Below are 24,968 nucleotides of genomic sequence, written 5' to 3' on the forward strand. Positions count from 1 at the left end.
GAAGGCATTTGACCGTGTAGAGTGGGGTTATTTATTCTCAGTTCTTACAAGATTCGGATTTGGTCAAAAATATATTTCATGGATTCAATTGCTTTACAGGGCCCCTACTGCAAGTGTAATTACCAACTCTACTCGGTCTGAGTTCTTCCCTTTAACACGCAGTTGCCGCCAGGACTGCCCCTTGTCGCCCATGCTTTTCGCTGTCGCAATCGAACCGCTTTTTCAATTCAATTCAATTTTATTTATATAGCGTCTAATACAACAGATGTTGTCTCTAAACGCTTTCCAGAGATCCAGAACATGAACATAAACATAAACATAAACATAAACCCTGAGCAATTATTATATAAACAATGGCAGGTAAAAACTCCCTTAGTGGGAGAAAAGCCTTAAGCCAAACAGTGGCAAGGAAAAACTCCCCTTTAGGAGGGAAGAAACCTTGAGCAGGACCAGGCTCATAAGGGGGGACCCTCCTGCCGAAGGCCAGACTGGGGGAGTCAGGGACGTCGACAGCACACAGCAGGCAGGTGGAAGCAGCAGCGGGATGACCAGAGGTGGGGGGGGGGGGCGTCAGCAGCACACAACAGTCATGTGGAAGCAGCAGCGGGATGACCAGAGGGGGGGGGGGGCGTCAGCAGCACACAACAGTCAGGCAGGGAAAAGGAGAGGAGAAGAAGGGTGAGAGGCACCGCCCAGCGGATCATGTCGGTACCCCCCTGCAGCATAAGCCTATAGCAGCATATCTACCGCGAAGCTATATTTGAGACTAACTATTATAGTTTTGTTCTATAGCTGCGACTATGACTACTGACTCTAACACACTAAAGTTTACACTATCTAGAGATTTACCAACACCAGCTAGAGGTTTACTAAACACTAACTATAAGCTTTACTAAACAGAAAGGTTTTAAGTTTAGTTGTAAAGGTGGAGGTGGTGTCAGCCTCCTTAACCCAGATTGGAAGTTGGTTCCAAAGTAATGGTGCCTGATAGCAGAACGCCCGCCCTCCAAATCTACATTTAGATACTCTAGGAACTACGAGTAAACCTGCACCCTGGGAGCGGAGAGCTCGGCCAGGAACATAAGGCACTATCAAATCTTGTAAATACTGCGGAGCTAAGCCGTTTTGGGCTTTATATGCAAGTAATAAAATTTTAAATTGAATTCTGAATTTTACAGGTAGCCAATGGAGCGACGCTAACACTGGAGAGACGTGGTCTCTCCTGCTAATTCCTGTCAGTACTCGTGCTGCTGCATTCTGGATCAGCTGGAGCCTATTCAGCAAATTACTTGGACATCCTGCTAACAACACATTACAGTAATCCAGTCTAGAAGATACAAACGCATGAACTAGTTTTTCTGCATCCCTCTGCGAGAGGATTTTCCTAATTTTTGCAATATTACGGAGATGGAAAAACGCTATTTTACAAACCTGATTAACATATGGTTTAAACGACAACGACGACGGTTAAACGCTTTCCATCGCTTTGAAGAGGTCACCGCTCTTCTCTGGTATCAATAGGAATGGGATAGAACACAGAGTCTCGCTTTACGCGGATGACCTGTTGCTTTATATCTCTAACCCTACTGTCTGTATTAACAAGATTCTTGATATTTTACAAACTTTTGGTTCCTTTTGGGGATATAAGTTGAATATTGATAAGAGCGAGTGTTTTCCTCTCAATAATGTAGTTAAACAGATCCCGGCTCAAGCGCTACCTTTTCAACTAAACACTTCCAAATTTAAGTATTTGGGTATTCATATTTCTCATAGTCTTCCTTTAATTTACAAATATAATGTTATGAAGTTGGTCAAAGAGATAAAATCTGATCTTAAGCATTGTAATACGCTCCCCCTTTCTCTTTTAGGAAGAATCAACTCCATTAAGATGAATGTCTTACCCAGATTATGTTTTTTTTTCAGTCTTTACCAATATTCCTCCCCAAATCTTTTTTTAAGGAACTGGATCAGACTATCTCATCATTTATCTGGGCAGGAAAGACTTCAACAATAAAATATTCTACTCTACAACGAAGTAAAGCACAAGGTGGCCTTGCACTGCCTAATCTGATGATGTACTACTGGGCGGCCAATATTCAAAAAGTCCATACTTGGTACAACTTTCCAACTACAGACTGGTGTCAGATGGAAGCTCACTCTTGTAAATCTTGTAAAACTAAGTTTATTTTAGTCAATTTTACATTGATAAAGTTTTTGCTCCTTTCGACACCATTAAAAATAAGTTTGACCTACCACAATCTCATTTATTTAGATATTTTCAAATTCTAAACTTTGCTCAACATAGCTTTTTTAACTTCCCTCATCAATTGTCCGAGTCGCTTGTCGATGCAATTTTATCTTTACCTGTAGCTCGCAGAAACATCTCAAATGTGATCAAATTAATCTCATCATCATTAAAATTTCCTTTAACAGTTAAAAATATTTGGGAAAAAGAACTCGGTACTATTTTTTCACCTGAATGGTGGCAGAGAGCCCTAGACAGAATTAATTATACCTCATCTTGCGCCAAGCTTACATTGATTCAGTTTAAGGTCGTACACAGAACTCACATGTCCAAAGTCAAGCTTCATAGACTGTTTGATACAGGTGATAAATGTGACAGATGCTCTTTATCACCTGCTAACCATACACATATGTTCTTTTCCTGCCCAAAGCTATGTTCATTTTGGTCATCTTTCTATAATACTCTCTCAAAAGCCCTTAATAAACTAGTGGTTTCTAGCCCTTTAATTTCTATTTTTGGGGTACCTGAAGATTTTAATAGTTTTACTAAGAAGGAGATTAATATAATAGCTTTTTTCTCTCTTGTAGCTCGTAAACGTATTCTACTTCAATGGAAGGACCAAAAACTTCCATCTCCCAATTCTTGGTTGAAAGACCTGATGTCATTTTTATATTTAGAGAAAATTAAATACGGTATTAGGGGTTGCTCTGATAAGTTTTCTTATATTTGGGAACCTATTCTTTCTCATGTTAACTCTTTGGCATCCTTGGAAGATTAATTTAATCTGATTTAATTTAATTACAGGGAAGTATGATATTGCTAACCATGTCTAATTTTTTTAGGGTTCTTCTTATGTCTGTTTATTTTAAATTTTTATTTATTTATCTTATTTCTTTTTTTTTATTTATTTTTATTTTTTGTTGTGGTTGTTTTGAGTGTCCTATATTTTATTTTACTACTTTATTTTTCCTATTATTATTATTGTCTTCAGTCAGAGTTTGATTGGTAATTGGTACTTACATGGGGACCTGTTTATAATTACGTATTTTGCAATGTGTGTGTTTTGGGGTGTTTGTTATGTTAAGTTTTGTGTCCTTATTTATTTTTTTATTTATTTTTTTGTTTGTTTGTTGTGTGTGTGGTAAAATATAAAACGGGGTATTCTGTCGAACCCTATAAAAAAAAATGTTTATTGTGTAATATAATCTACATGGACTACCCAATAAAGAAACATGTTAAAAAAAATAAATAGATGAGTGGACAGATCACGGGCAAACTCGAGATGACTCTGCTTCTCACTTTTCCTCCAGGTCCTAAACCGCTGCCTATAGGCCTCCGGAACCGATTCATAACCTCTCAAACCCGCTGATTTATCTAATTAAGTAGTCTTGACTATCAGAGACTGTCAAAGCTGAAAATAACTCCTGAGCCCGACCCGTCAACAAACACTGAAGCCTTAGCGTGCAAGAAAAATCCGGCCATTTCAAACATCACAAAAAAAGACTCCGGATCCTCCTCAGAAAATTTAGGCAACAACCTTAAGTTACCCAACACATCAAGTATCGACAGAATGATCAGAAATGGGAGACACAGCCCCATCAGCCGACAACCTGTGACAGCTCTGATCAAGTCCAGCCGACTCTGCTCCAGGTCCAAACAGGCCTGCTCCGTCTGCTGACCCACTGACTCTTTCGTACAGAGATCCAACAGATCCTCCGATGGAGAGCCGACAAACTCTTCCACACCTGCCATAATGGCAAGCACAAACCAGAATAAGAAGTGTAGCGCTGATCAAGCGACAAGTATCTACTCTGCGCGCTTCTACTCGCCACGCCCCCGTCTAGCTCTTTTCCACTATGGGCCGAGACGGTTAAAGGCTGGCCAAGTAGGTACTTTTTCTGTATCTATTCTGTCGAGGTTCTGAGTGTGCTGAGTCGGCCCTGTATCTGACGTCATCACCCTCCACGCCACTGATTGGTCGGGGGGTGGGGCCGTCAGACGTTTGAATCAGGAAGCGGAGTCAGCGCGAGAAGGACTCGCGGCTTGCAGTGATTTTATTATACAGCGCAAACGTCTGTTTGGTGATCCAACTCTGAGGTGCAGATGTTCATAAACCTAGTGGCTGACGAGAGAATTAAAAAAGGGATGTAGACGGCCGATAAGGAACGGGGGTGTTTGTGGTCCAGGGACGGGGGTGTTGGTGGTCCCGGGTCCAGGGACGGGGGTGTTTGTGGTCCAGGGACGGGGGTGTTTGTGGTCCAGGGACGGGGGTGTTTGTGGTCCCGGGACGGGGGTGTTGGTGGTCCAGGGACGGGGGTGTTGGTGGTCCAGGGACGGGGGTGTTTGTGGTCCCGGGACGGGGGTGTTTGTGGTCCAGGGACGGGGGTGTTTGTGGTCCACGGACGGGGGTGTTGGTGGTCCAGGGACGGGGGTGTTTGTGGTCCAGGGACGGGGGTGTTGGTGGTCCAGGGACGGGGGTGTTTGTGGTCCGGGGTCCAGGGACGGGGGTGTTTGTGGTCCAGGAACGGGGGTGTTTGTGGTCCAGGGACGGGGGTGTTTGTGGTCCCGGGTCCAGGAACGGGGGTGTTTGTGGTCCAGGGACGGGGGTGTTGGTGGTCCCGGGTCCAGGGACGGGGGTGTTTGTGGTCCCGGGTCCAGGGACGGGAGTGTTTGTGGCCCAGGAACGGGGGTGTTTGTGGTCCAGGGACGGGGGTGTTTGTGGTCCCGGGTCCAGGGACGGGGGTGTTTGTGGTCCGGGGTCCAGGGACGGGGGTGTTGGTGGTCCAGGGACGGGGGTGTTTGTGGTCCCGGGTCCAGGGACGGGGGTATTTGTGGTCCCGGGACGGGGGTGTTTGTGGTCCAGGGACGGGGGTGTTTGTGGTCCCGGGTCTAGGGACGGGGGTGTTTGTGGTCCCGGGTCTCGGGACGGGGGTGTTGGTGGTCCAGGGACGGGGGTGTTGGTGGTCCAGGGACGGGGGTGTTGGTGGTCCAGGGACGGGGGTGTTTGTGGTCCCGGGTCCAGGAACGGGGGTGTTTGTGGTCCAGGGACGGGGGTGTTGGTGGTCCCGGGTCCAGGGACGGGGGTGTTTGTGGTCCCGGGTCCAGGGACGGGGGTGTTTGTGGCCCAGGAACGGGGGTGTTTGTGGTCCAGGGACGGGGGTGTTTGTGGTCCAGGGACGGGGGTGTTGGTGGTCCAGGGACAGCGGTGTTTGTGGTCCCGGGACGGGGGTGTTGGTGGTCCAGGGACGGGGGTGTTGGTGGTCCAGGGACGGGGGTGTTTGTGGTCCAGGGACGGGGGTGTTTGTGGTCCGGGTTCCAGGGACAGGGGCGTTGGTGGTCCAGGGACGGGGGTGTTGGTGGTCCAGGGACAGGGGTGTTTGTGGTCTGGGGTCCAGGGACGGGGGTGTTGGTGGTCCAGGGACGAGGGTGTTTGTGGTCCCGGGTCCAGGGACGGGGGTGTTTGTGGTCCCGGGTCCAGGGACGGGGGTGTTTGTGGTCCCGGGTCCAGGGACGGGGGTGTTTGTGGTCCCGGGTCCAGGGACGGGGGTGTTTGTGGTCCCAGGACAGGGGTGTTGGTGGTCCAGGGACGGGGGTGTTTGTGGTCCAGGGACGGGGGTGTTTGTGGTCCGGGTTCCAGGGACAGGGGTGTTGGTGGTCCAGGGACGGGGGTGTTGGTGGTCCAGCGACAGGGGTGTTTGTCGTCTGGGGTCCAGGGACGGGGGTGTTGGTGGTCCAGGGACGGGGGTGTTTGTGGTCCCGGGTCCAGGGACGGGGGTGTTTGTGGTCCAGGGACGGGGGTGTTTGTGGTCCAGGGACGGGGGTGTTTGTGGTCCAGGGTCCAGGGACGGGGGTGTTTGTGGGCCAGGGACGGGGGTGTTTGTGGTCCCGGGTCCAGGGACGGGGGTCTTTGTGGTCCAGGGACGGGGGTGTTTGTGGTCCCGGGTCCAGGGACGGGGGTGTTTGTGGTCCAGGGACGGGGGTGTTGGTGGTCCCGGGTCCAGTGCCGTCTCTGCTCTGGCTGCAGCTCTTCTCACTTTCATTTTTATTTGCTAAAAGTGCACTTTTGTCTTCTGAACGTTTTTGCAGATCTCTCCAGAATCCAGATCTCTCCAGAATCCAGATCTCACCAGAATCCAGATCTCTCCAGAATCCAGATCTCACCAGAATCCAGATCTCACCAGAATCCAGATCTCTCTGATCGTGCGACTGATGCTCACGCGCGTGTCCGGAACGCGCCTCTGACGTCACAGAGACGTCCCCCCTCCACTGATGAGCGGCTTCTGGGCTCATGTGGTTCAGGTCTGAGTAGTTCGGGTCAGCTGCTAGTCTATGGGTCCAGTCTTCGTCTTGGATCGGTTCTGTGGGCTCTTTCCCGGTCACACCGATTGTTCCAGAACTTTGTGGGCTGCTTCAGTTAGCACTTAGCATCCAGGATTCAGAGCAGACGCTCTCTGAAACTGATCGGGACTGTCGGACCTGCTCCAGCCCGGACCCTCTCTGCCGTCCGGGTGGGACCCGCTGCTTCGAACCGGGCCTCATCCAGAACTCCGGTCCTGACTGGTTTCCTCGGGGGGGAGGAGGGGGGGGGGGGGGCGGGGCTGTCTGAGCTAACAGGCCGGCTGCAGGGAGACTTAGCAGTTAGCCGGGCTGTCCTGGTCCTCCCGGTGTAGGTCCAGATGCCGGCGGTTCTGGACAGAAACCCCGAGGTTCCGGGGAAGAGGAGAGGCCGAGCCCCGGCGGGAACCGGGCCCGGAGGAGCGGCCAGCGGCGGCGGGAAGAGCCTGTCCGGTAATGGAATCAGTAGCAGCTGGGAAGAAGGAAGTTCAGGCTGCAGCAGCGACGACGAGCACGGTGGGTAGCCTCGAACACGGTGTGTAGCCTCGAACACGGTGGGTAGCCTCGAACACGGGGTTCCGCCGTGGACGTGGACCCCTGATCTCTAATAAAAACGGATGTTTGCGCGCGTGTGTGTGTGTGTGTGTGTGTGTGTTTGTGTGTGTGCGCCCGCGCCCGCAGGTGGAGGGGGGATGCGGGTCGGACCGCAGTACCAGGCCGTGGTTCCGGACTATGACCCGGGTAAGTCTTCAGAGGGCTGGAGGGGCAGTAGCGTCGAGGCGGCATGGTAGCCTCGAACAAGTCGAGCTTTCCCCTCGAGACCAGAATCGACTCTATTGATGAGGTTTTCACCAAAAATGAGGAATTTAACTTCCTCTTACAGAAGAAACCAGGACAGACCGGACCAACTGAAGGACCGGTTAAACCCGAGGCTGAAAAAGCAGACCTGAGGGTCCCAAAACGAGATGCCATGGTCCCGAAACTTGGGTAGCATGATAATTGAAATTTAAGACAAATCGATAGCTGGTCGTTACATGCTTTCTGGATGGCAGGGTTAGGGGCGAGTAGTCACGGTGGTGATGCTTTTATATTTGACATCGTCCTCTTAGGTACTAGCGTTTTTTTCTCCCAGGAGAGTAAACTATCTGAGATAAAAGATAAATACTTTTGTGTCTCTAGGAAACCTAGAAAACCAAACAGTCCTGGATCTAATGATCGTTTATGTTTTAGTGAGTAAAAGACCAAAATCTAAATAAGTTTGTGATAAACTGGGATACTTCATGTGAAATGATTAAGTGGCTGAAACTAAATCTGCTGATTTGAACATTAAACTGTATAAAACTTTAGAAACGTTGAACCTCAGAACTTCGGTCAATTGTTGCATATTAAAAAAATAAACAAAATAAATACTCATGATCCAAAGATCTTAGTATAAATTTAGTCAATCAAATGCGTGTTTTGTTGGAAGGTTTAATAGAAATGTCACAGACTGGTAAAGTTTTGTTTTCCAACTTAACAGATGAAGTCGCTGTTAAACGTGTAGTTGAGCCAGAAATGATCTTGTGAAGTAACAGAAACCAAAACGTTTGAAACAGTTAAGCCATCACATGATCATCGTACTGAGCATGCCCAAAGCGACAAGGCTGAAAGCGAAGCTGGCAGAAGTCTCAGCCTAACCCTGATCCTCAGTCTTTAACCAACAACGGTATATTGAAAACTGGACTAACCTTAACACTCTCTGAAAATCATTGAAGTTCTGCAGTTGTCAGGTTAGATGGACTTCACCTGTCCTATGAAACACCTGGATCCTGATCCTATCTGCCCATTGGCTTGTTGCTACAACAGATGCATTTTAGAGGACTGGTACAAGTGTTGAAGTAAAATAGATGGCATGGATGGGTTTCTGACCATTGTGTTTGCAGAAGTGGCCAAGGCGGCGCAGCTCAGGGACAACCTGGGGATGCTGGTCTGGATCCCCAGCAGCAGCCTGAACCGGACGCAACGTAAGAAATCTAACATCTGCTCTACCGCCACGTTCACAGCGGTCGCCGCTGTGCTAATGCTGCTTTCGTTTCAGTGGAAGAGTACGTTGCCCTCGCCAAAGAGAAACATGGCTACAACATGGAGCAGGTAAACGTTCCACCTGAACGCCTTTGTGTTCGAACCACTGCTTACCTGTCTCTCAGCCATGTCTCAACCGTATCCCACCCGTTTGGCTCATTTTGCTCTGGGGTAAAATTGAATTGAATGTCTTGCCCATGTCCCGCTGGTTTCTCACCTTCGTCTCTCCCGTTTCACCCACGTCTCACCCATCTTTCATCACCGTCTCTCACCTGTCTCAGGCTTTGGGGATGCTCTTCTGGCACAAACACAACGTAGAGAAATCCCTGGCGGATCTACCGAACTTCACACCATTTCCTGACGAGTGGACGGTGGAGGACCGGGTCCTGTTTGAACAAGCCTTCAGCTTCCACGGGAAGAGCTTCCACCGTATCCAGCAGATGGTACCAGTGCAACCACTCTGTCCTGTTTAACCTTGACCCGTATGACCCATGACTTACACCAGGCCATCTATGTGCAGCTACCCGACAAATCCATGGCCAGTCTAGTCCGGTTTTACTACTCCTGGAAAAAAAGTCGTAGTAAAACCAGTCTGATGGACCGACAGACCCGGAAACAGAAGCGAGAACGGGGCGACAGGTAAGCTCAGGTTTACACAGGTGACACAGCTGGTGAACTCTGGGATGTGATTAGTCCACCACCTAAACTGTCTTTGTCAGCAGTGATGACGAAGCAGACGATGGAAATGCAAATATGCCCAGCGACTTAGAGTTCGACTCCAATAAAGAGGAGAAGAGGGAGGTAAACTGCTCTTGACTGTCTCTACTAAAGTTTTTCAGCTGTTGCTTAGCTGTCAACTGACCTGCATATCTGGTTTCAGGTGAGTTCTGGATCAGAGGGCTTGGAGGTGAAACCAGCGTCTGGTCTCAAGGTAATAAACCGGGCTTATTCTGGTTATTCTGACTCGTTTTTACATTATTCGGTTTACACAAAAACAAGACACAGGTGAAGTTTGGTACTGCTGCATTCTTTACCTCTAAAAACTATGACCACACCTCCAAAGCGGCTCGCTTCGGTCAGTTTTGGTGTAGTCGGGCTCCCGTCGCTGGTTTTTGTGGGGGATGTGGTTCTGTTGGGTCTCGTGAGGACCTTCAGCTCTGGTTCTGAGTCAGAAGGGGCTCGAATGTCCTTTCCAGGTGGGAATGAGGGGCTTTTGGGGGTCTTTCAGGAGTTCAGGCACCTTTACTGCTGCAGCTGTGTGAAAGGGTAGCCGGGTGGTTTCAGAGGGCTGGAGAACCCGGGGCCAGCATGGCCACAAAAGGTGAACCGCTGTGTGAACCCCGGCAGCCCACATTTCCTAGTGTGACTGCAGGTTAAAAGCAGAGGACTCATTTCCCCGAAGGAGTTGTTGCATATATATATATTATTATCCCCCACTTGTGTTTTTTTTTTTTCTCCCTAAAAGTGAGCAGCTAAAACTTTCCATCAGCAAACTTGCTGATTCAGAAGTCTGGATGAGCTTGATGTAGTTGCTGCTCATTAAAAAACAAACCCGTCTGGCATTGTTCATCACATACGATGAAACCAGTATTCGTTTATAGACCATTGTAATAACGTTATAAAGTTAAACACATGTGGGCGAGGCCTCATTCATGGAACTTGAGCACAGGGAATTTGCACATAAACTGATTGCAAAAGGAGATTTTAGTCGTTTCTCAGCGTTCATGAAGATATAAGCAGCTGTGAACTTTTTATAGATACAAAGTGAATCTACTGCTCACCTCTGGAGATCATTACATCAGGGCCGGCTCACCTGCGGAGCTGGGTCACATCTGGAGATCAATACACTGGTACCAGTTCACCTATGGAGTTTTCCTGCGGCTCTGCGGAGGTGTCCTTTACATCAGTTTTGTCTCTGATGAGGACGTTTCTGCAGTGACAGAGATGAGCTTGTCTGCAGCAGTTTACTTGCGGATTTCCTCGTCCTGTCAGCAGCGTCTAGTGACGTTTCTGTGGGTGAGAGCTCACATCTGCACTGCTGTTTCCTTCACCAGCCGCAACTTTGCAGATGGGGAGACTCTGCAGAAGATGGTGAGAGGAGCGGGAAGGAACCCTGCCTCCTACCATCAGAGTCGTAACGGGGTTCTGAACATCGTCTGGGACCCCCACGCACATTGCTGCTGTAAGGCAGGAGGTTCAGGGACATCAGAACCACCAGAATGTTCCAGAACAGCCTCCGGTGGACCTCAGGACACCTCTTCACTTTATTCTGTTTTTCTTGTTTTGTATTGTTTTTGGTTTTCTTTGGTCGAGACAACAGCTTCTACATCAAGTAGACATTGTGGTCCAAAGACAGCATGTGTTGTCTTTTTATTGTTTTTAGTGATTTATTTAGTTTGAATCATTGTTGCTTATCTCACAGATGTGGTCATGGAGAGAATGACGATGATTCCTATCAAGGAGTTTCCTCCTCAGCTCTGGGATGCAGCATCAGGACCTGCATCAGTCACCCCTGTAGCATTTCATCTGGTAGTGCTAGCTACCTAGCTGTAGCTTTTACGGCAGCAACGCTACCACTGCAACACACAGAACCAACCATTCAGCTAAAGTTCTAACGTTCCTTCAAGAACCAATATGATTAAATTCCATCTATTCTGAGCTCCATTGAATTCATTCAACTGCATTGTTGCTGCTAGAGTCAACGATGGATTTAAACCTGACCTCAGTTTTCATGCGTGGTTTTCCCGACAGCCAGGTGGGAAGGCGTCTCAGCGGATGAAGAAACGTCCTCCTCGGGGAATGTTTCTGAATCAGGAGGGCGTGGTTTCTCTCTCATCCTCATCTGCTCAGGGACTCATCAGACAGCTGGACAGTCAGGTGGTCTCCATCAAGAGACAGGTAAGTGTACCTGTGTGTCCTGCTGACTCTCAGGTGGCTCTACTTGCCTGCTCAACTGCCTGTTTCTGTGTCTCAGGTTCAGACCATCAAACAGACCAACAGTTCTCTGAAGGAGAAACTCAGCTCAGGAGTAGAAGAGTTCAGGCAGCCTGAGGTAACCATGGTAACGCCGAGTTCTGGACTCAGTCGTTGTAAAACTTTAATTCTTCTATTTTTCAGCTATTCTGATGTAGGTGAACTCCAAATATTCTGGACACAGTTTTTTGTTGAACCCTTTCCAGATGGATGTGCACCAACAGCTGCTTCACTAAAACCTTTGCAGCTGGACTTTGTTGTCTTGCTTCTTGAGAGGTTTTTCCTTGCATCCAGAAGGCTTCACGAGCTCACACTGAGGCCACCTTTACACATAGTATTTACAAAAAACGGATATTTCCCCCTCTACGTCTTGAAAAATACCATCCGAACCCGCATAAATGAATGAATGAATGAATGAATGAATGAATGAATGAATGAAAACCTTTATTGTCCCCGTAGGGAGATTCGGTTTGTCAGCCAGCAACAGAACAGTTTAAGAAGAGTTAAAAAGAGTTAGTTGTTAAAAAAAACAGTTAAAAAGAATAAAAGTCCAGTATATGTGCAAGAGCAAGTAATGTGCATAAATACGCTGTTAAGGTGCTATGAACCTACAGGGGGCAGTGTAACGAGAAGCATAAAGTCATGCTAGCCAATCAGAATCCTGGAAAAAAACTTCCAACAAACGACACGTGTTACTTCCAAGATGGAACGAGAGTCTTTCATTTGGAGTGACAGAAGTGGAGTTACTTTTAAGTGTGACTTTAGAATGTAAAACAGGTAAAATACAAGAAAATATTGACGGTGGCCAAACAAATTGTAAATGCAGGTCGCACACATGATGCTGGTGACGTTTCTGTTGCATAATGTGACGTTCTGAAGCCTAAATGTCCGTTTCCCTCTGTTTACAAGCAAACTTGAAGACAGAGTTTTTGCAAATCTCCACTTTGGCCGGAGTTTTCAGAAATGATGGTTTTTGGAGACTTGGAGCTTCGTTTTCGTGTAAACGAACGGCCAAAACGCATGAAAACACCACTGTTTTTGCTCCGTGGAAACGGGGCCTGAACGGTGGGGAGTATGGAGCTCCAGCCCACACCTGAAGACTCTGGACCAGCTGTTGCTGCTCACTTCATCTGGTTCTGATCATTTATCGGATTAGCAGCACCTGCTGATGCGAATGAGGCAGAAATGCAAGACTTCCCACCAAGTGTCCAGTTCTGCTTCAGAACCAGTTTCTGACTTGGATTGACAGCCAGCTTGTAAAGTTCAGTTCAGGTCCAAGAAAACTGCAACCACCCTCCCCCTGAATTTAGCTGGATCAGATCCAAGAACTGCCTCAGGCCACGTTTACACGTAGCCGGGTATTTACAAAAACTGATATTTTCCCCTCTCCGTTTTCAAAAATATCCTCGTTTACACGGATAGCATGAAAACGCTGGTAACGTCATGCCAGCCAATCAGAATCCTGGAAAAACATCAACAAATGACACGTGTAACTTCCAGTTAAGGCTGATTTATGGCATCGGACGCGCTCTGTCCTGATACACTGAACGCGTTATCGGCCCACGTTCTACCACGTTCTTTTGATTGACAGCTGAGACTCGCCTTTTAAAAGGCTGATTTATGGTTCCGCGTTATAGCGGAGCAGATAAGTCACATAATCGTGCATTTGGTGATACAAGCATGAAAATTGGCATGAGCAGTCTCCATGGGTCACTTGACAAGAAAATTGGTCGGGCCACTTGAAATTTCAAATTGGCGGCCATTTTTCAAGATGGCCGCCACCTTGGTCGATCAATTAAGTGATGTAATTGTTTGGTTGGTGATATAGGCATGAAAATTGGCATGAGCAGTCTCCATGGGTCACTTGACAAGAAAATTGGTCGGGCCACCTGAAATTTCAAGTTGGCGGCCATTTTTCAAGATGGCCGCCACCTTGGTCGATCAATTAAGTGATGTAATTGTTTGGTTGGTGATATAGGCATGAAAATTGGCATGAGCAGTCTCCATGGGTCACTTGACAAGAAAATTGGTCGGGCCACTTGAAATTTCAAGTTGGCGGCCATTTTTCAAGATGGCCGCCACCTTGGTCGATCAATTAAGTGATGTAATTGTTTGGTTGGTGATATAGGCATGAAAATTGGCATGAGCAGTCTCCATGGGTCACTTGACAAGAAAATTGGTCGGGCCACTTGAAATTTCAAGTTGGCGGCCATTTTTCAAGATGGCCGCCACCTTGGTCGATCAATTAAGTGATGTAATTGTTTGGTTGGTGATATAGGCATGAGAATTGGCATGAGCGGTCTCATTGTTCCCCTGACAAGAAACTGCTCACAGCCAATTGGGATTTCAAGATGGCGGACATTTTTTCAAGATGGCCGCCACCTTATTGGAGCATTTAGGCCAGTGTTTCTCAATCCTGGTCCTCGTGGGCCCCTGTCCTGCATGTTTTAGATGCTACCCTGCTTCAGCACACCGTGATAAAAGTACCTGTGTCATCAACAGAGCTGTGCAGACCTTGGTGACAAGCTAATGAGGACCTTTAATTAGAATCAGGTGTGTTGGTGCAGGGAAACATCTAAAACATGCAGGAAAGGGGCCCACCAGGATTGAGAAGCACTGATTTAGGCTAATACAAGCATTGAAACTGCCATGAGCCGCCACTGGATCCTCAAAAGATCAATTTTCCCATATACATTTTTTTTTTAGTAAAGAGGACTCAGAGTCATTATTTTTTTAACTTTGGATGATACCAAAACAATTTTATGCCATGAAAAAAAACCTCTAACACTGAGGCATAAAAGTACACTTGTGTTGATTTGGTGATTACGGGTAAATTAGACTAGAGTGAATATCTGCACTACCAGGGCACACTGGTGATATATCACTGCTGTTAAACTCAGAGTGGGGTTCAATGTCAGCTAATTGAAAGTTAGTATCCCAAATGTTATCTAATTTTCCCCAAACCAATTAGATAGCCGCACCTGAATTGACAGGTTGTGCCAGCGCGGGAGAGCCGAGCCAAGATTAACGGGGATTTAGTTAACCGGATGGTGTACAGATCGCACAGGATTTAAATGGCATTGGATGAACGATCGGACTGGTACGTGGTATCCTATCCTGTCCTATCCTATCCTATCCTGGTACATGGTAACACGTGGTATCCTCTTCTTCCATGCCTTCAGTGGTTGTGATGTTGTGTCAGCCTTCAATGGAAAATCAAAGAAGTCTGCCTGGAAAACATGGGACGTGTGTGATGAGGTCTCAAACACATTTGGAAAACTCAGTGAATGCCCCTCTGCAGTGGATGACAGCGACCTTCAAGCTTTGGAGAGATTTGTTGTGCTAATGTATGACAGATCCAGCGATGTCACAACTGTGAATGAGGTGAGGCTTGATCTCTTTGCAAGAAAGCAAAGACCATATGACCTGATCCCACCAACTCAAGCAGCACTCAAAGAGCATGCCAAACGTGCATCTTATGAGGCTGGATACGTGTGGGGACAGGCATTAAAGCGACAACCACAAATGCCAAGCCCATCTGACTGGGGATGGACAAAATAAGATGAGGAATGGAAAATCTTTTGGACTCCTTTTCCACCTATTGCAGAGAGTGGTTGGGAGTTGACCAAATGCGGGTGCACCAAGGCATGTACTGGAAGGTGTAAGTGCTTCAGATATGGACTCACTTGTACATGTCTGTGTAGTTGCCCCTGCTAGATCCTATCTGCATATTCTTTTTGCCAGGGTTACTCCCCCTTGGCACCTGTGTTTTCAGGTGTAGACCTATGGCTCGGCTCCCCATGGCCACATCAGTTTGTCTTCAGTTTTACCAGTTAATCACATTTTTAGTTTAGTTCTTTAGTATTTTTTTCCACTGGCTAATTACCAGTGACAGATATTTTTAGTTGAGGAGATACTTTGTAATGTCAGCACCTCTACCTTTTATTTGTGAGGAATATTTTCAGTTTATCATGGTTCCACGGCTATGTCAGTCAGAGCTGCTGTTGCCTCTAGATCTGCCCATATTGCCATTCAGTAAATAATTGTTCAATTATTTTTTGGAGCGCTATCCATTCAGCACCAAAGCTGGCCATTTTAATAATCTTCCTTTTTGTTTCTCCATTCCTTAGTATTTATTTGACAACGTTACTATCTGTTCATTTAGGCAAAAAAAAAAAAAAAAAACCCTCCCTTGTGACCGTTACCTTGTCGTGGTAAGGGAGCTTGTGCACTTCAATGAACCCTGAGAGCTATGCCGTTAGGAGGCAACTCCTGGCAGGTTTTACCACATCGGACAGGTCAAGGGTGAGGAGTTAGACAAAATAGAGTAAAAATCCACTCTTGGCCTTTTTAGGAGCTCAAATTAACATGGGAAAATATATTATTTAAAAATCCAGGTGGCAATCTCAAAGAATGGCTGCCATCTTGAAATTTCAAGTGGCTGTGAGCAGTTTCTGGTCAAGTGACTCATGGAGACTGCTCATGCCAATTTTCATGCCTATATCACTAACCAAACAATTGCATCACTTAATTGATCGACCAAGGTGGCGGCCATCTTGAAAAATGGCCGCCAACTTGAAATTTCAAGTGGCCCGGACAATTTTCTTGTCAAGTGACCCATGGAGACTGCTCATGCCAATTTTCATGCCTATATCACCAACCAAACAATTACATCACTTAATTGATCGACCAAGGTGGCGGCCATCTTGAAAAATGGCCGCCAACTTGAAATTTCAAGTGGCCCGACCAATTTTCTTGTCAAGTGACCCATGGAGACTGCTCATGCCAATTTTCATGCCTATATCACCAACCAAACAATTACATCACTTAATTGATCGACCAAGGTGGCGGCCATCTTGAAAAATGGCCGCCAACTTGAAATTTCAAGTGGCCCGACCAATTTTCTTGTCAAGTGACCCATGGAGACTGCTCATGCCAATTTTCATGCTTGTATCACCAAATGCACGATTCTGCCTAAAATCCACTCTTAGCCGCTCCACTATTACACCAACGCACCCTTATGGCGTAGGGTACGCGGCGCACTCACCGAATGGTGCGCGTTGCCGCGTACCCTACGCCGTAGGCTACGCAGTCGATTTTACGCGGAACCATAAATCTGCCTTTATTCACCCGCCCGAGACTCGCCTTTTATTCGCCCCACCAACCGCCCGTGCGCTCCTGAAAGAAACTCCTAAAAGAACTCCTAGACAAGGCGGCAGGAAGAAAATACAAGCAGGTCTAACGTCCGACCAAAGTGGGGAAAAAAACGAACAAAATAACGGCGTGTGGTGACACAATCAAACAGAGAACAGCTGGAGTGACCGGCGTGTTCGTGGTGTTAAAGCAGCAAACATGTCAGCATGTCAGATCATTACTGGGATGTGGGGGGAAAGCAGAGGACACGAGAAATGATCAAATAGGTACCATATCTTGTTGGATCCGGCACAAATGAAGCCCTAATAAGATTAAGATAAGATTCTTGTTATATCTTATTATTTTATCAGAACCTTCCAGCTCCCTGGCGATCTCCCTCCAGCAGCTGCCACTTTATTGAGGTTCTTGTATTGAAATGACTGTTTCCTACAGCGCTTTCAACTTTTTTTTCAACTTTCAACCGGCTTTCAAAGCGAGCGACAGGAAGAAAATAGAAGCAGGGCGTGCGACAAAAGTCCAGCTCAAAACGACGCCGCGTCGCTCGCAACCAGTATAGACGGTGCAAATAAAAAATAAAGCAATGGAACTGTTTTTGACGCTGACGCTCGCTCGCGTCGCATGCAGTGTGGACACGGTGAGGAACGAGAGTCTGTGAGAATTTAAAACAGGTAAAATAAAAGAAAATATTGACGGTGGCCAAACAAATTGTAAACACAGGTCGCACTCATGACGCTGCTGGTGACGGTGACGTTTCTGTCGCATAATGTGACGTAAATCTCAGTTTTCCTCCGTTTTCTCTATTTAGACGCAAACGTGAAGACGGAGTTTTTGAAAATCTCCACTTTGGCCGGAGTTTTCAGAAATGATCGTTTTTGGGGGCTTTGACCTCCGTTTTCGTGTAAACGAACGGCCAAAACGCATGAAAACGCCTCCGTTTTTGCCCCGTGTAAACAGGGCCTCAGTCAGGGGCAAAGGGGTGCGGGGGGGCTTTGGGCTCCTCTCTGTGTCCATGGTCTCTGATTTTATCTTCAAGAGATCTGACCCCGCTGCTGCTCTGGAGGGCCGTTGGGATGGTCTGCCCCAGGGCAGCTATCCACCCTGAACTAACCCATAGTAGTATTACGTACGCGGCTATGGAGACGCCTATCTGTCATCACCATGGCAACCAGAAGGATCTGTTTGATGTGGTCCCACTTTCTCCTGAACACCCCAATGCACTGAATTATGTGGTGATGATGTGGATCTGTTCCAAGCTGGATCTAGAGCAATCCCAGAACCATTGGTTCCATTTGGCTCAAATGAGTTGAATGTGCCTCCGCTGTGTTACCGGCCTGCCCCACTCATGTTTCAGTTCTGCAGGAAACTGGGACGTAGTTCAGAGATTCATGATTGTGTTGCTGCTTCTGTTCCAGATGAGTCAGAAGTTCAACAATCGTTGGACCACAGAGGAGCAGCTTCTCGCTGTGCAAGGTAACGGCTGAAAACACATCCCACCGGACCCACACCGAGCCAGACCAGACCCAGACCCACACCGAGCCAGACCAGACCCAGACCCACACCGAGCCAGATCAGACCTACACTGAGCCAGACCAGACCCAGACCCACACCGAGCCAGACCAGACCCAGACCCACATCGAGCCAGACCAGACCAGACCCACACCGAGCCAGACCAGACCCAGACCCACACTGAGCCAGACCAGACCCACACCGAGCCAGACCAGACCCAGACCCACACCGAGCCAGATCAGACCCACACCGAGCCAGATCAGACCCACACCGAGCCAGATCAGACCCACACCGAGCCAGATCAGACCCACACCGAGCCAGACCAGACCCAGACCCACATCGAGCCAGACCAGACCCAGACCCACATCGAGCCAGACCAGACCCAGACCCACACTGAGCCAGACCAGACCCAGACCCACACCGAGCCAGATCAGACCCACACCGAGCCAGATCAGACCCACACCGAGCCAGATCAGACCCACACCGAGCCAGACCAGACCCAGACCCACACCGAGCCAGATCAGACCCACACCGAGCCAGACCAGAACCACACCGAGCTAGACCAGACCCACACCGAGCCAGACCAGACCCACACCGAGCCAGACCAGACCCAGACCCACACCGAGCCAGACCAGACCCAGACCCACACCGAGCCAGATCAGACCTACACTGAGCCAGACCAGACCCACACCGAGCCAGACCAGAACCACACCGAGCCAGACCAGACCCAGACCCACACCGAGCCAGACCAGACCCAGACCCACACCGAGCCAGACCAGACCCAGACCCACACCGAGCCAGACCAGACCCACACCGAGCCAGACCAGACCCAGACCCACACCGAGCCAGATCAGACCCACACCGAGCCAGATCAGACCCACACCGAGCCAGATCAGACCCACACCGAGCCAGACCAGACCCAGACCCACACCGAGCCAGACCAGACCCAGACCCACACCGAGCCAGATCAGACCCAGACCCACACCGAGCCAGACCAGACCCAGACCCACACCGAGCCAGATCAGACCCAGACCCACACCGAGCCAGACCAGACCCAGACCCACACCGAGCCAGACCAGACCCAGACCCACACCGAGCCAGACCAGACCCAGACCCACACCGAGCCAGATCAGACCCACACCGAGCCAGATCAGACCCACACCGAGCCAGATCAGACCCACACCGAGCCAGACCAGACCAGACCCACACCGAGCCAGACCAGACCCAGACCCACACCGAGCCAGACCAGACCCAGACCCACACCGAGCCAGACCAGACCCAGACCCACACCGAGCCAGACCAGACCCAGACCCACACTGAGCCAGACCAGACCCAGACCCACACCAAGCCAGACCAGAACCACACCGAGCCAGACCAGACCCACACCGAGCCAGACCAGACCCAGACCCAGACCAGACCACACCACATCCACCTCAGACCTGACCCGGCTCCGGCCCACACCCGGTGACATCTTTACACCCAGTGACATCTGTACATAAATGCCTCATTGTTTCGGTTGATTAACACCTTAAGCCATTGGTTTGTCTTTTGTTGTCCAATCACACACAGCCATCAGGAAGTATGGGCGGGACTTCAAGGCCATCTCGGATGTGATTGGTAATAAGTCTGTGGTTCAGGTGAAGAACTTCCTAGTGAACTACAGAAGGAGGTTTAACCTGGACGAGGTTCTCCAGGAGTGGGAGGCGGAACATGGGATGGAGGGAAGAGATGGGGGAGGAGAGGACGACAAGATGGAGGTTTGTGCCATCGATGAAGAGGAGGCTGCAAAACAGACAAAGGAGGTGAGGAGTTCTCACTAAAACTCCCAGCATTCTCAGTGTGACACAGGGTTCTGATTTCTCTCTGAGCAGATTGGCTCAGCTCTGACTGGCTCAGCTCTGACTGGCTCAGCTCTGACTGGCTCAGCTCTGACTGGCTCAGCTCTGACTGGCTCAGCTCTGACTGGCTCAGCTCTGACTGGCTCAGCTCTGACTGGCTCAGCTCTGACTGGCTCAGCTCTGACTGGCTCAGCTCTGACTGGCTCAGCTCTGACTGGCTCAGCTCTGACTGGCTCAGCTCTGACTGGCTCAGCTCTGACTGGCTCAGCTCTGACTGGCTCAGCTCTGACTGGCTCAGCTCTGACTGGCTCAGCTCTGACTGGCTCAGGACACTCTGGTAGGTCCAGTTTGGTTTGGGTCGGACCAGCTTGGTGTTTGGGTTGGTCCAAATCTGTTTGGGTGGGTCCAGTTCGGTTTGGCAGTTGACATGTTGAGGCTGTAGTGCAGGTAGGTCCAGCAGATGATGGTCAGGGGGCTCTACAGTCTGCTGAACTTACTGCCAAACTCCGCCCCATCCTGTCCCTGAAAGATGCTGAAAAATTGGTCCACGCCTTCGTCTCCTCCAGGCTCATTTACTGCAATTCTCTTCTCATCAGGATCCCAAGCAAGAGCCTTCAAAAGCTTCAATACATTCAGAACAGCTGCTAGGATCCTGATGAGAGTGTAAATACGACCACATCACTCCCATCCTCCACTCCCTGCACTGGCTCCCCATCTCCTCCCGGACACAGTACAAAATATCCCTGTTAACCTACCAATGCGTCCATGGCAACGCACCCCCTTACCTGAAGGAGCTGATCCACACTCGGCCCCGCACCCGTTCAGCAAACAACAACCTCCTCAAACCCACCAAGACTAAACTGGTCACTATGGGAGACTAAACTGGTCACTATGGGAGACCAGGCCTTCTGCTCCGTTGCCCCTGAACTGTGGAACTGCCCACCTGAGAGAACCACAGTCAATTGACTCTTAGGAGTAGACTCAAGACCCACCTTTTCAGTAAATCACACGCCAGATGATTTGCCATTGATTTTTATGACTTTTTTACCTTTTAGTGACTATACTGCTGCTTTGTGTTGATTTTCTTGCCTTGAATGCTGTAGCACTTGGAGATTCACTTAATGGAAAGTGCATTATAAATTAAATTCATTATTATTACTGTGATACAACAATCCATCAAAGGGTGTCCCGGGTCAAACCTCACAGAGCACCTACAGATTTATTGTCTGTGTTTCATGTCAGTCGCCTGCATCAGAATAAACGGAGAAACAAACTATAATCTTGACTGTATTGATTTAATGTTGTAACAACCATCTCTGAGGTTCTCCTGCTGTGACCCAAACTAAACCAGTTAAACCCAGACGTGGACACTAGTTGTAAGAATTCCACTGGAAATTGATTTGTTTGCTCTTTTTCTAGTTTAGACTGGGGGCTTTTATGACTCTGGCCAGTTTGATTAAAGGTCAAACACTTCAGACTTCTTACTACTATTTCTCTTACTCTTTTCATTCTTTGGTGTCTGGACAGAAATTTGGCACTTTTAATTGGCCGCAGTTTTGACAAACCCAACCAGAAATGCATCAAAACGACCTGCTTGATTGGGAAAGATGTGCATTGACTTTTGGTGGCAATTTGTAAAACTATTCACAAAATTTGCAGAAATGTCTATATGACCAATCTGATTGGTGGAGTGCTAGCCCTTGACTAGCGAATCAGAATTAACCGGAACTGATGATGGTAAAGGTACTAGCTAAACAGCGACGGCACAGGCGCTACACTACACTCTTATCATGGCATTGGTCTGATTGTGTTTGATTGTGTTATATTTTCATATTTTCGTTGTATTTTAGATCCTTCCTGACTTCTACCAGATGTGAAAACACTGGGGGCATGGTGGTGCAGCTGGTAGTGCAGTCGTCTCACAGCAAGAAGGTCGTGGGTTTTATTCCCGCCGGGGACGCTGTGGGCGATGAATTGCGTGTTAGTTCCCTCATGACTTCAGCACACCCACACCCTGGGTGGGGTTGGAGAAGGGGCCTTTCTGTGTGGAGTTTGCATGTTCTCCCCGTGTTCCCTTGGGTAGTTAATGTGAGCTTCCCTCACAAAAACATGCAACAGTCCTGGTTCTACTGCCCCCTTTGGCCAACCGGGGAACAGATGGGGTGGGAGGATCTGGCCGGAATAACGTGATCCTTCCACGCGCTACGTCCGGCCGGAGAAACCCCACCCTGTCTGGTGGAAAGAAGCTGCTGCTGCTGCTGCTGCTCCTCCTCAGGTTAAGGAGGAGACCAGTGCAGGAACTCCTGGGGTTGGTAGAGGGAGCAATGCCCAGGACTGATACTTAAGAAGGAGCACTGGGTGATAAAATGGGAAAAAACCGGGATAAAAATATATAAAAAAAAGAAAAATGTGAAAACACCGACTGTCCTGACACTGTCCTGATTCAGGCCTCTAGACTACAGCGATCATGTTGTACTTTCCTTTTGTGGGTGACACCACAGATTAGCGCCGCCTGCAGTTATGGGGATGTATTACGCCTTGTGCAGGCGCACAACGTACGCTCCAGTCGGCGTCAGGTTGGTGTTTGGTAGTATTTTTATGACCAACTCAGGGAGACGGCAACCGACTTTCAGTCCGCCTGCTTTTTTGCTGACGGTCGGCCATTGGGTTGGTGTGTTCGGGCCCTAAGAGTGATAAGTGAGAGATCTATTTGCTCATACATATAGTGCCACCTTGTGGTGAAAGGAAGAAGCAACCTTAATGTTTGAATGGGCCCTACCTCTCAGAATCATCAAACCTGTGAAATGTTTTTGAGAAAAAGTTGATGCTGCTTGAAGAAAAATAAGGGCATGTACATTTGGGGGCGTGGCTGTGACAGCGTGGCTAATTGACAGCAGGAAGTTGCTGCTCCAACATATTTTCTTCATGTGGCAAAACAAAACAGGAGCTGATTCACACCTTGATGACTAATTGTTCTGAAATGATGACTGTGGCTATGTGTCGCTAAGGTAAATTCTGAGGAAGCAATTGAGTTACAGCTCTGATCACTCGTAGGAAATGTGAGGTCTTCAGGACGATGCGTGCAAGAGCCCCACCAGAACAGATCCGTGAGCTCATAATTACCGCCCGCCATGTGGTGAAAGGAAGAAGGTAGATTGCGTGTGCTTTCCTAAGAAGGACGGGAAGAATTCCAGATATTTTGAGAAGGTGCTTAATGAGTTGATAATGTCTCACAGAAATATTGGGAAGGGTACATTGAAGGGCATGGTCATGGCGTTAGTATAGGACCTCCTTAATACAATAGAGGTGAATGTGTGTGGGGGGGTGATACCACCTAAGGCAGGACCGAATCAACGTTGCCTGCACTTTAGTTTGTATTTGATCAATGTTTAAACGAGACTGAGATTGCACTCTGCCGCTCTCACATGCACATGCGTCATAGTCCTGGACGCCGCTGGTTGTGTACGCAAACAGACACCAACGCCACTCCCAGCCAAACCACAACGTAACAAACAATGGAAGCGGAGTAAATGACATTAGATCAAATAAGTACGTAGGCTTTTCTTCTGCGTTGTGGTTTCTTAGTAGACGTTTGCTGAGGAGGTGAACGTGGACTGAACATGCGTAGCTGACTGAACTAACTCATAGCCGGTGCTGTTGAACCGACAGAAGAACTCTAAACTCTCCACTGGCACCAGGTGAACCCGTTCTGAGAGGATGAGGAACTTCTCCTGCTGGTAGTCTTCATCTTTGTCCAGTTTTGCTTCAACTCGGTACAGTTTCAGCAATACCTCTGCATTAAGTCGGGTTTTAGTTGGACTAAGACAATAAATCAGTTTTTACTGTCAAAGCATCTAAATGTCCTGATCCAATGATCCTGATCCACCTTAGAACCTGCTGCTCATGGTTGCTCTGGTTCTCCTGCAGGACTCATCATCTCCAGCGGTCTCTGAAAGTCCTCCGACGTCCTGAAGAATCAGAATGGTCTCCTGAGCTCAGAACAGGCCCCTGAGGGGTCCGAGGACCCACAGCAGACCCCCGACCTCAGGACCGGGCCTGACAAAGGTTTTAATTATTATAGTGTTTATTTTTGTTCATTTAAAATCTTACTTACTCTTGATTCAGTTGTGCATCTGTCGGTTGGGTATGAGGTTCGTGAAATCACCTGTTCTCACTGCTCTGTCTGGACCAATCAGGTCCCACCTTGTCAGTGGGCGGGGCCTGTTTTAACCCTGTACTCTTGAGTATCATTGTTTTTGAACATTTGTCCCGTCTGTTTGTTTGGCTTTGATTTTCATATGTAGCGATGAAGCAGACATGCTGGACGATGTAGTCGGGGTTAGTGGATGTGTCCTGCTGATGTCCTCCTATTTCCTTTTCTTATTTTTTAGGATTTTTAGATACTTTTTTTATTGAAAAATAATAAAACCAAAGTTCAGCAATAAAGCATAGTTTCTGTTTGTCATTCAGACACATTTGTTGTCCCATGTTTGTGTGTCATCTGCATAGAAATGCTGCCTGACAGTAGAACATATGTTTCTTACATTATTTACAAGCATGTATCTAAGCGACGGGAAGTCCAAGTACTGAACCCTGTGGAACAGCAGGGGTATGAAGAACAAGTGATATCATACCCACAGAGAACCCACAGTTCCTTCACTGGCCACCAACAGTGATGTCCAACATGTAAAAGAAACCGGTCCCTCCAGGAGCCCAATGGGTTTTCAGATTTTTTGGTATTAAAATCCCTGATTTTGTGGTATTTCATAACAATTTCCAAGGAATTTTGCAGAATCGCTGCATTGGCTCCCTGTACGCTTCAGGGACGATTTAAGGTTCTTTTACTTGTTTAAGTG

The 24,968-nt window shown here is 48.2% G+C and overlaps 2 protein-coding genes across 4 annotated transcripts; one reads left to right on the forward strand and one right to left on the reverse strand.

The window, feature by feature from the left end:
* Positions 1–4,379: 4,379 nt before the first annotated feature.
* On the reverse strand, positions 4,380–6,535 carry LOC133462819 (uncharacterized). The gene is made up of 2 exons (XM_061744270.1): positions 6,373–6,535; positions 4,380–6,271 (listed from the first exon to the last, which is right to left on the reverse strand). Exons 1-2 carry the CDS (start codon positions 6,533–6,535, stop codon positions 4,380–4,382), a joined length of 2,055 nt encoding a protein of 684 aa, XP_061600254.1.
* Positions 6,536–6,825: 290 nt separating this feature from the next.
* On the forward strand, positions 6,826–24,585 carry rcor1 (REST corepressor 1). Of its 3 annotated transcripts, none has more exons than XM_061743837.1 (13): positions 6,826–7,096; positions 7,262–7,321; positions 8,503–8,583; positions 8,658–8,710; positions 8,923–9,084; positions 9,162–9,280; positions 9,361–9,442; positions 9,522–9,572; positions 11,393–11,539; positions 11,616–11,693; positions 18,181–18,238; positions 19,844–20,076; positions 24,040–24,585. In XM_061743837.1, the coding sequence occupies exons 1-13, from the start codon at positions 6,922–6,924 to the stop codon at positions 24,082–24,084; spliced, it is 1,344 nt and encodes a 447-aa protein (XP_061599821.1). In that variant the 5' UTR covers positions 6,826–6,921; the 3' UTR covers positions 24,085–24,585. The 3 variants fall into 3 exon arrangements, with proteins under 3 accessions (XP_061599821.1, XP_061599819.1, XP_061599820.1); XM_061743835.1 differs by lacking the exon at positions 24,040–24,585 and adding an exon at positions 20,709–24,028; XM_061743836.1 differs by lacking the exon at positions 24,040–24,585 and adding an exon at positions 20,709–24,027 and having other exon boundaries at positions 9,364–9,442.
* Positions 24,586–24,968: the final 383 nt, after the last annotated feature.

The sequence above is a fragment of the Cololabis saira genome, chromosome 16 (assembly GCF_033807715.1).
Source record: "Cololabis saira isolate AMF1-May2022 chromosome 16, fColSai1.1, whole genome shotgun sequence".
In the NCBI taxonomy this organism is placed as follows: domain Eukaryota; kingdom Metazoa; phylum Chordata; class Actinopteri; order Beloniformes; family Belonidae; genus Cololabis; species Cololabis saira.

Bases quoted from the DNA above. Each gene is read 5' to 3' on its own strand.
- LOC133462819 (XM_061744270.1), bottom strand. From the start codon at position 6,535: ATGAGCCCAGAAGCCGCTCATCAGTGGAGGGGGGACGTCTCTGTGACG. The intron at 6,272-6,372 runs GTGAGATCTGGA...GAAAGTGAGAAG, and splicing joins CTGGAGAGATCTGGATTCTG to AGCTGCAGCCAGAGCAGAGA.
- rcor1 (XM_061743835.1), top strand. From the start codon at position 6,922: ATGCCGGCGGTTCTGGACAGAAACCCCGAGGTTCCGGGGAAGAGGAGA. The intron at 9,281-9,360 runs GTAAGCTCAGGT...TGTCTTTGTCAG, and splicing joins AAGCGAGAACGGGGCGACAG to CAGTGATGACGAAGCAGACG. The intron at 11,540-11,615 runs GTAAGTGTACCT...TCTGTGTCTCAG, and splicing joins TGGTCTCCATCAAGAGACAG to GTTCAGACCATCAAACAGAC.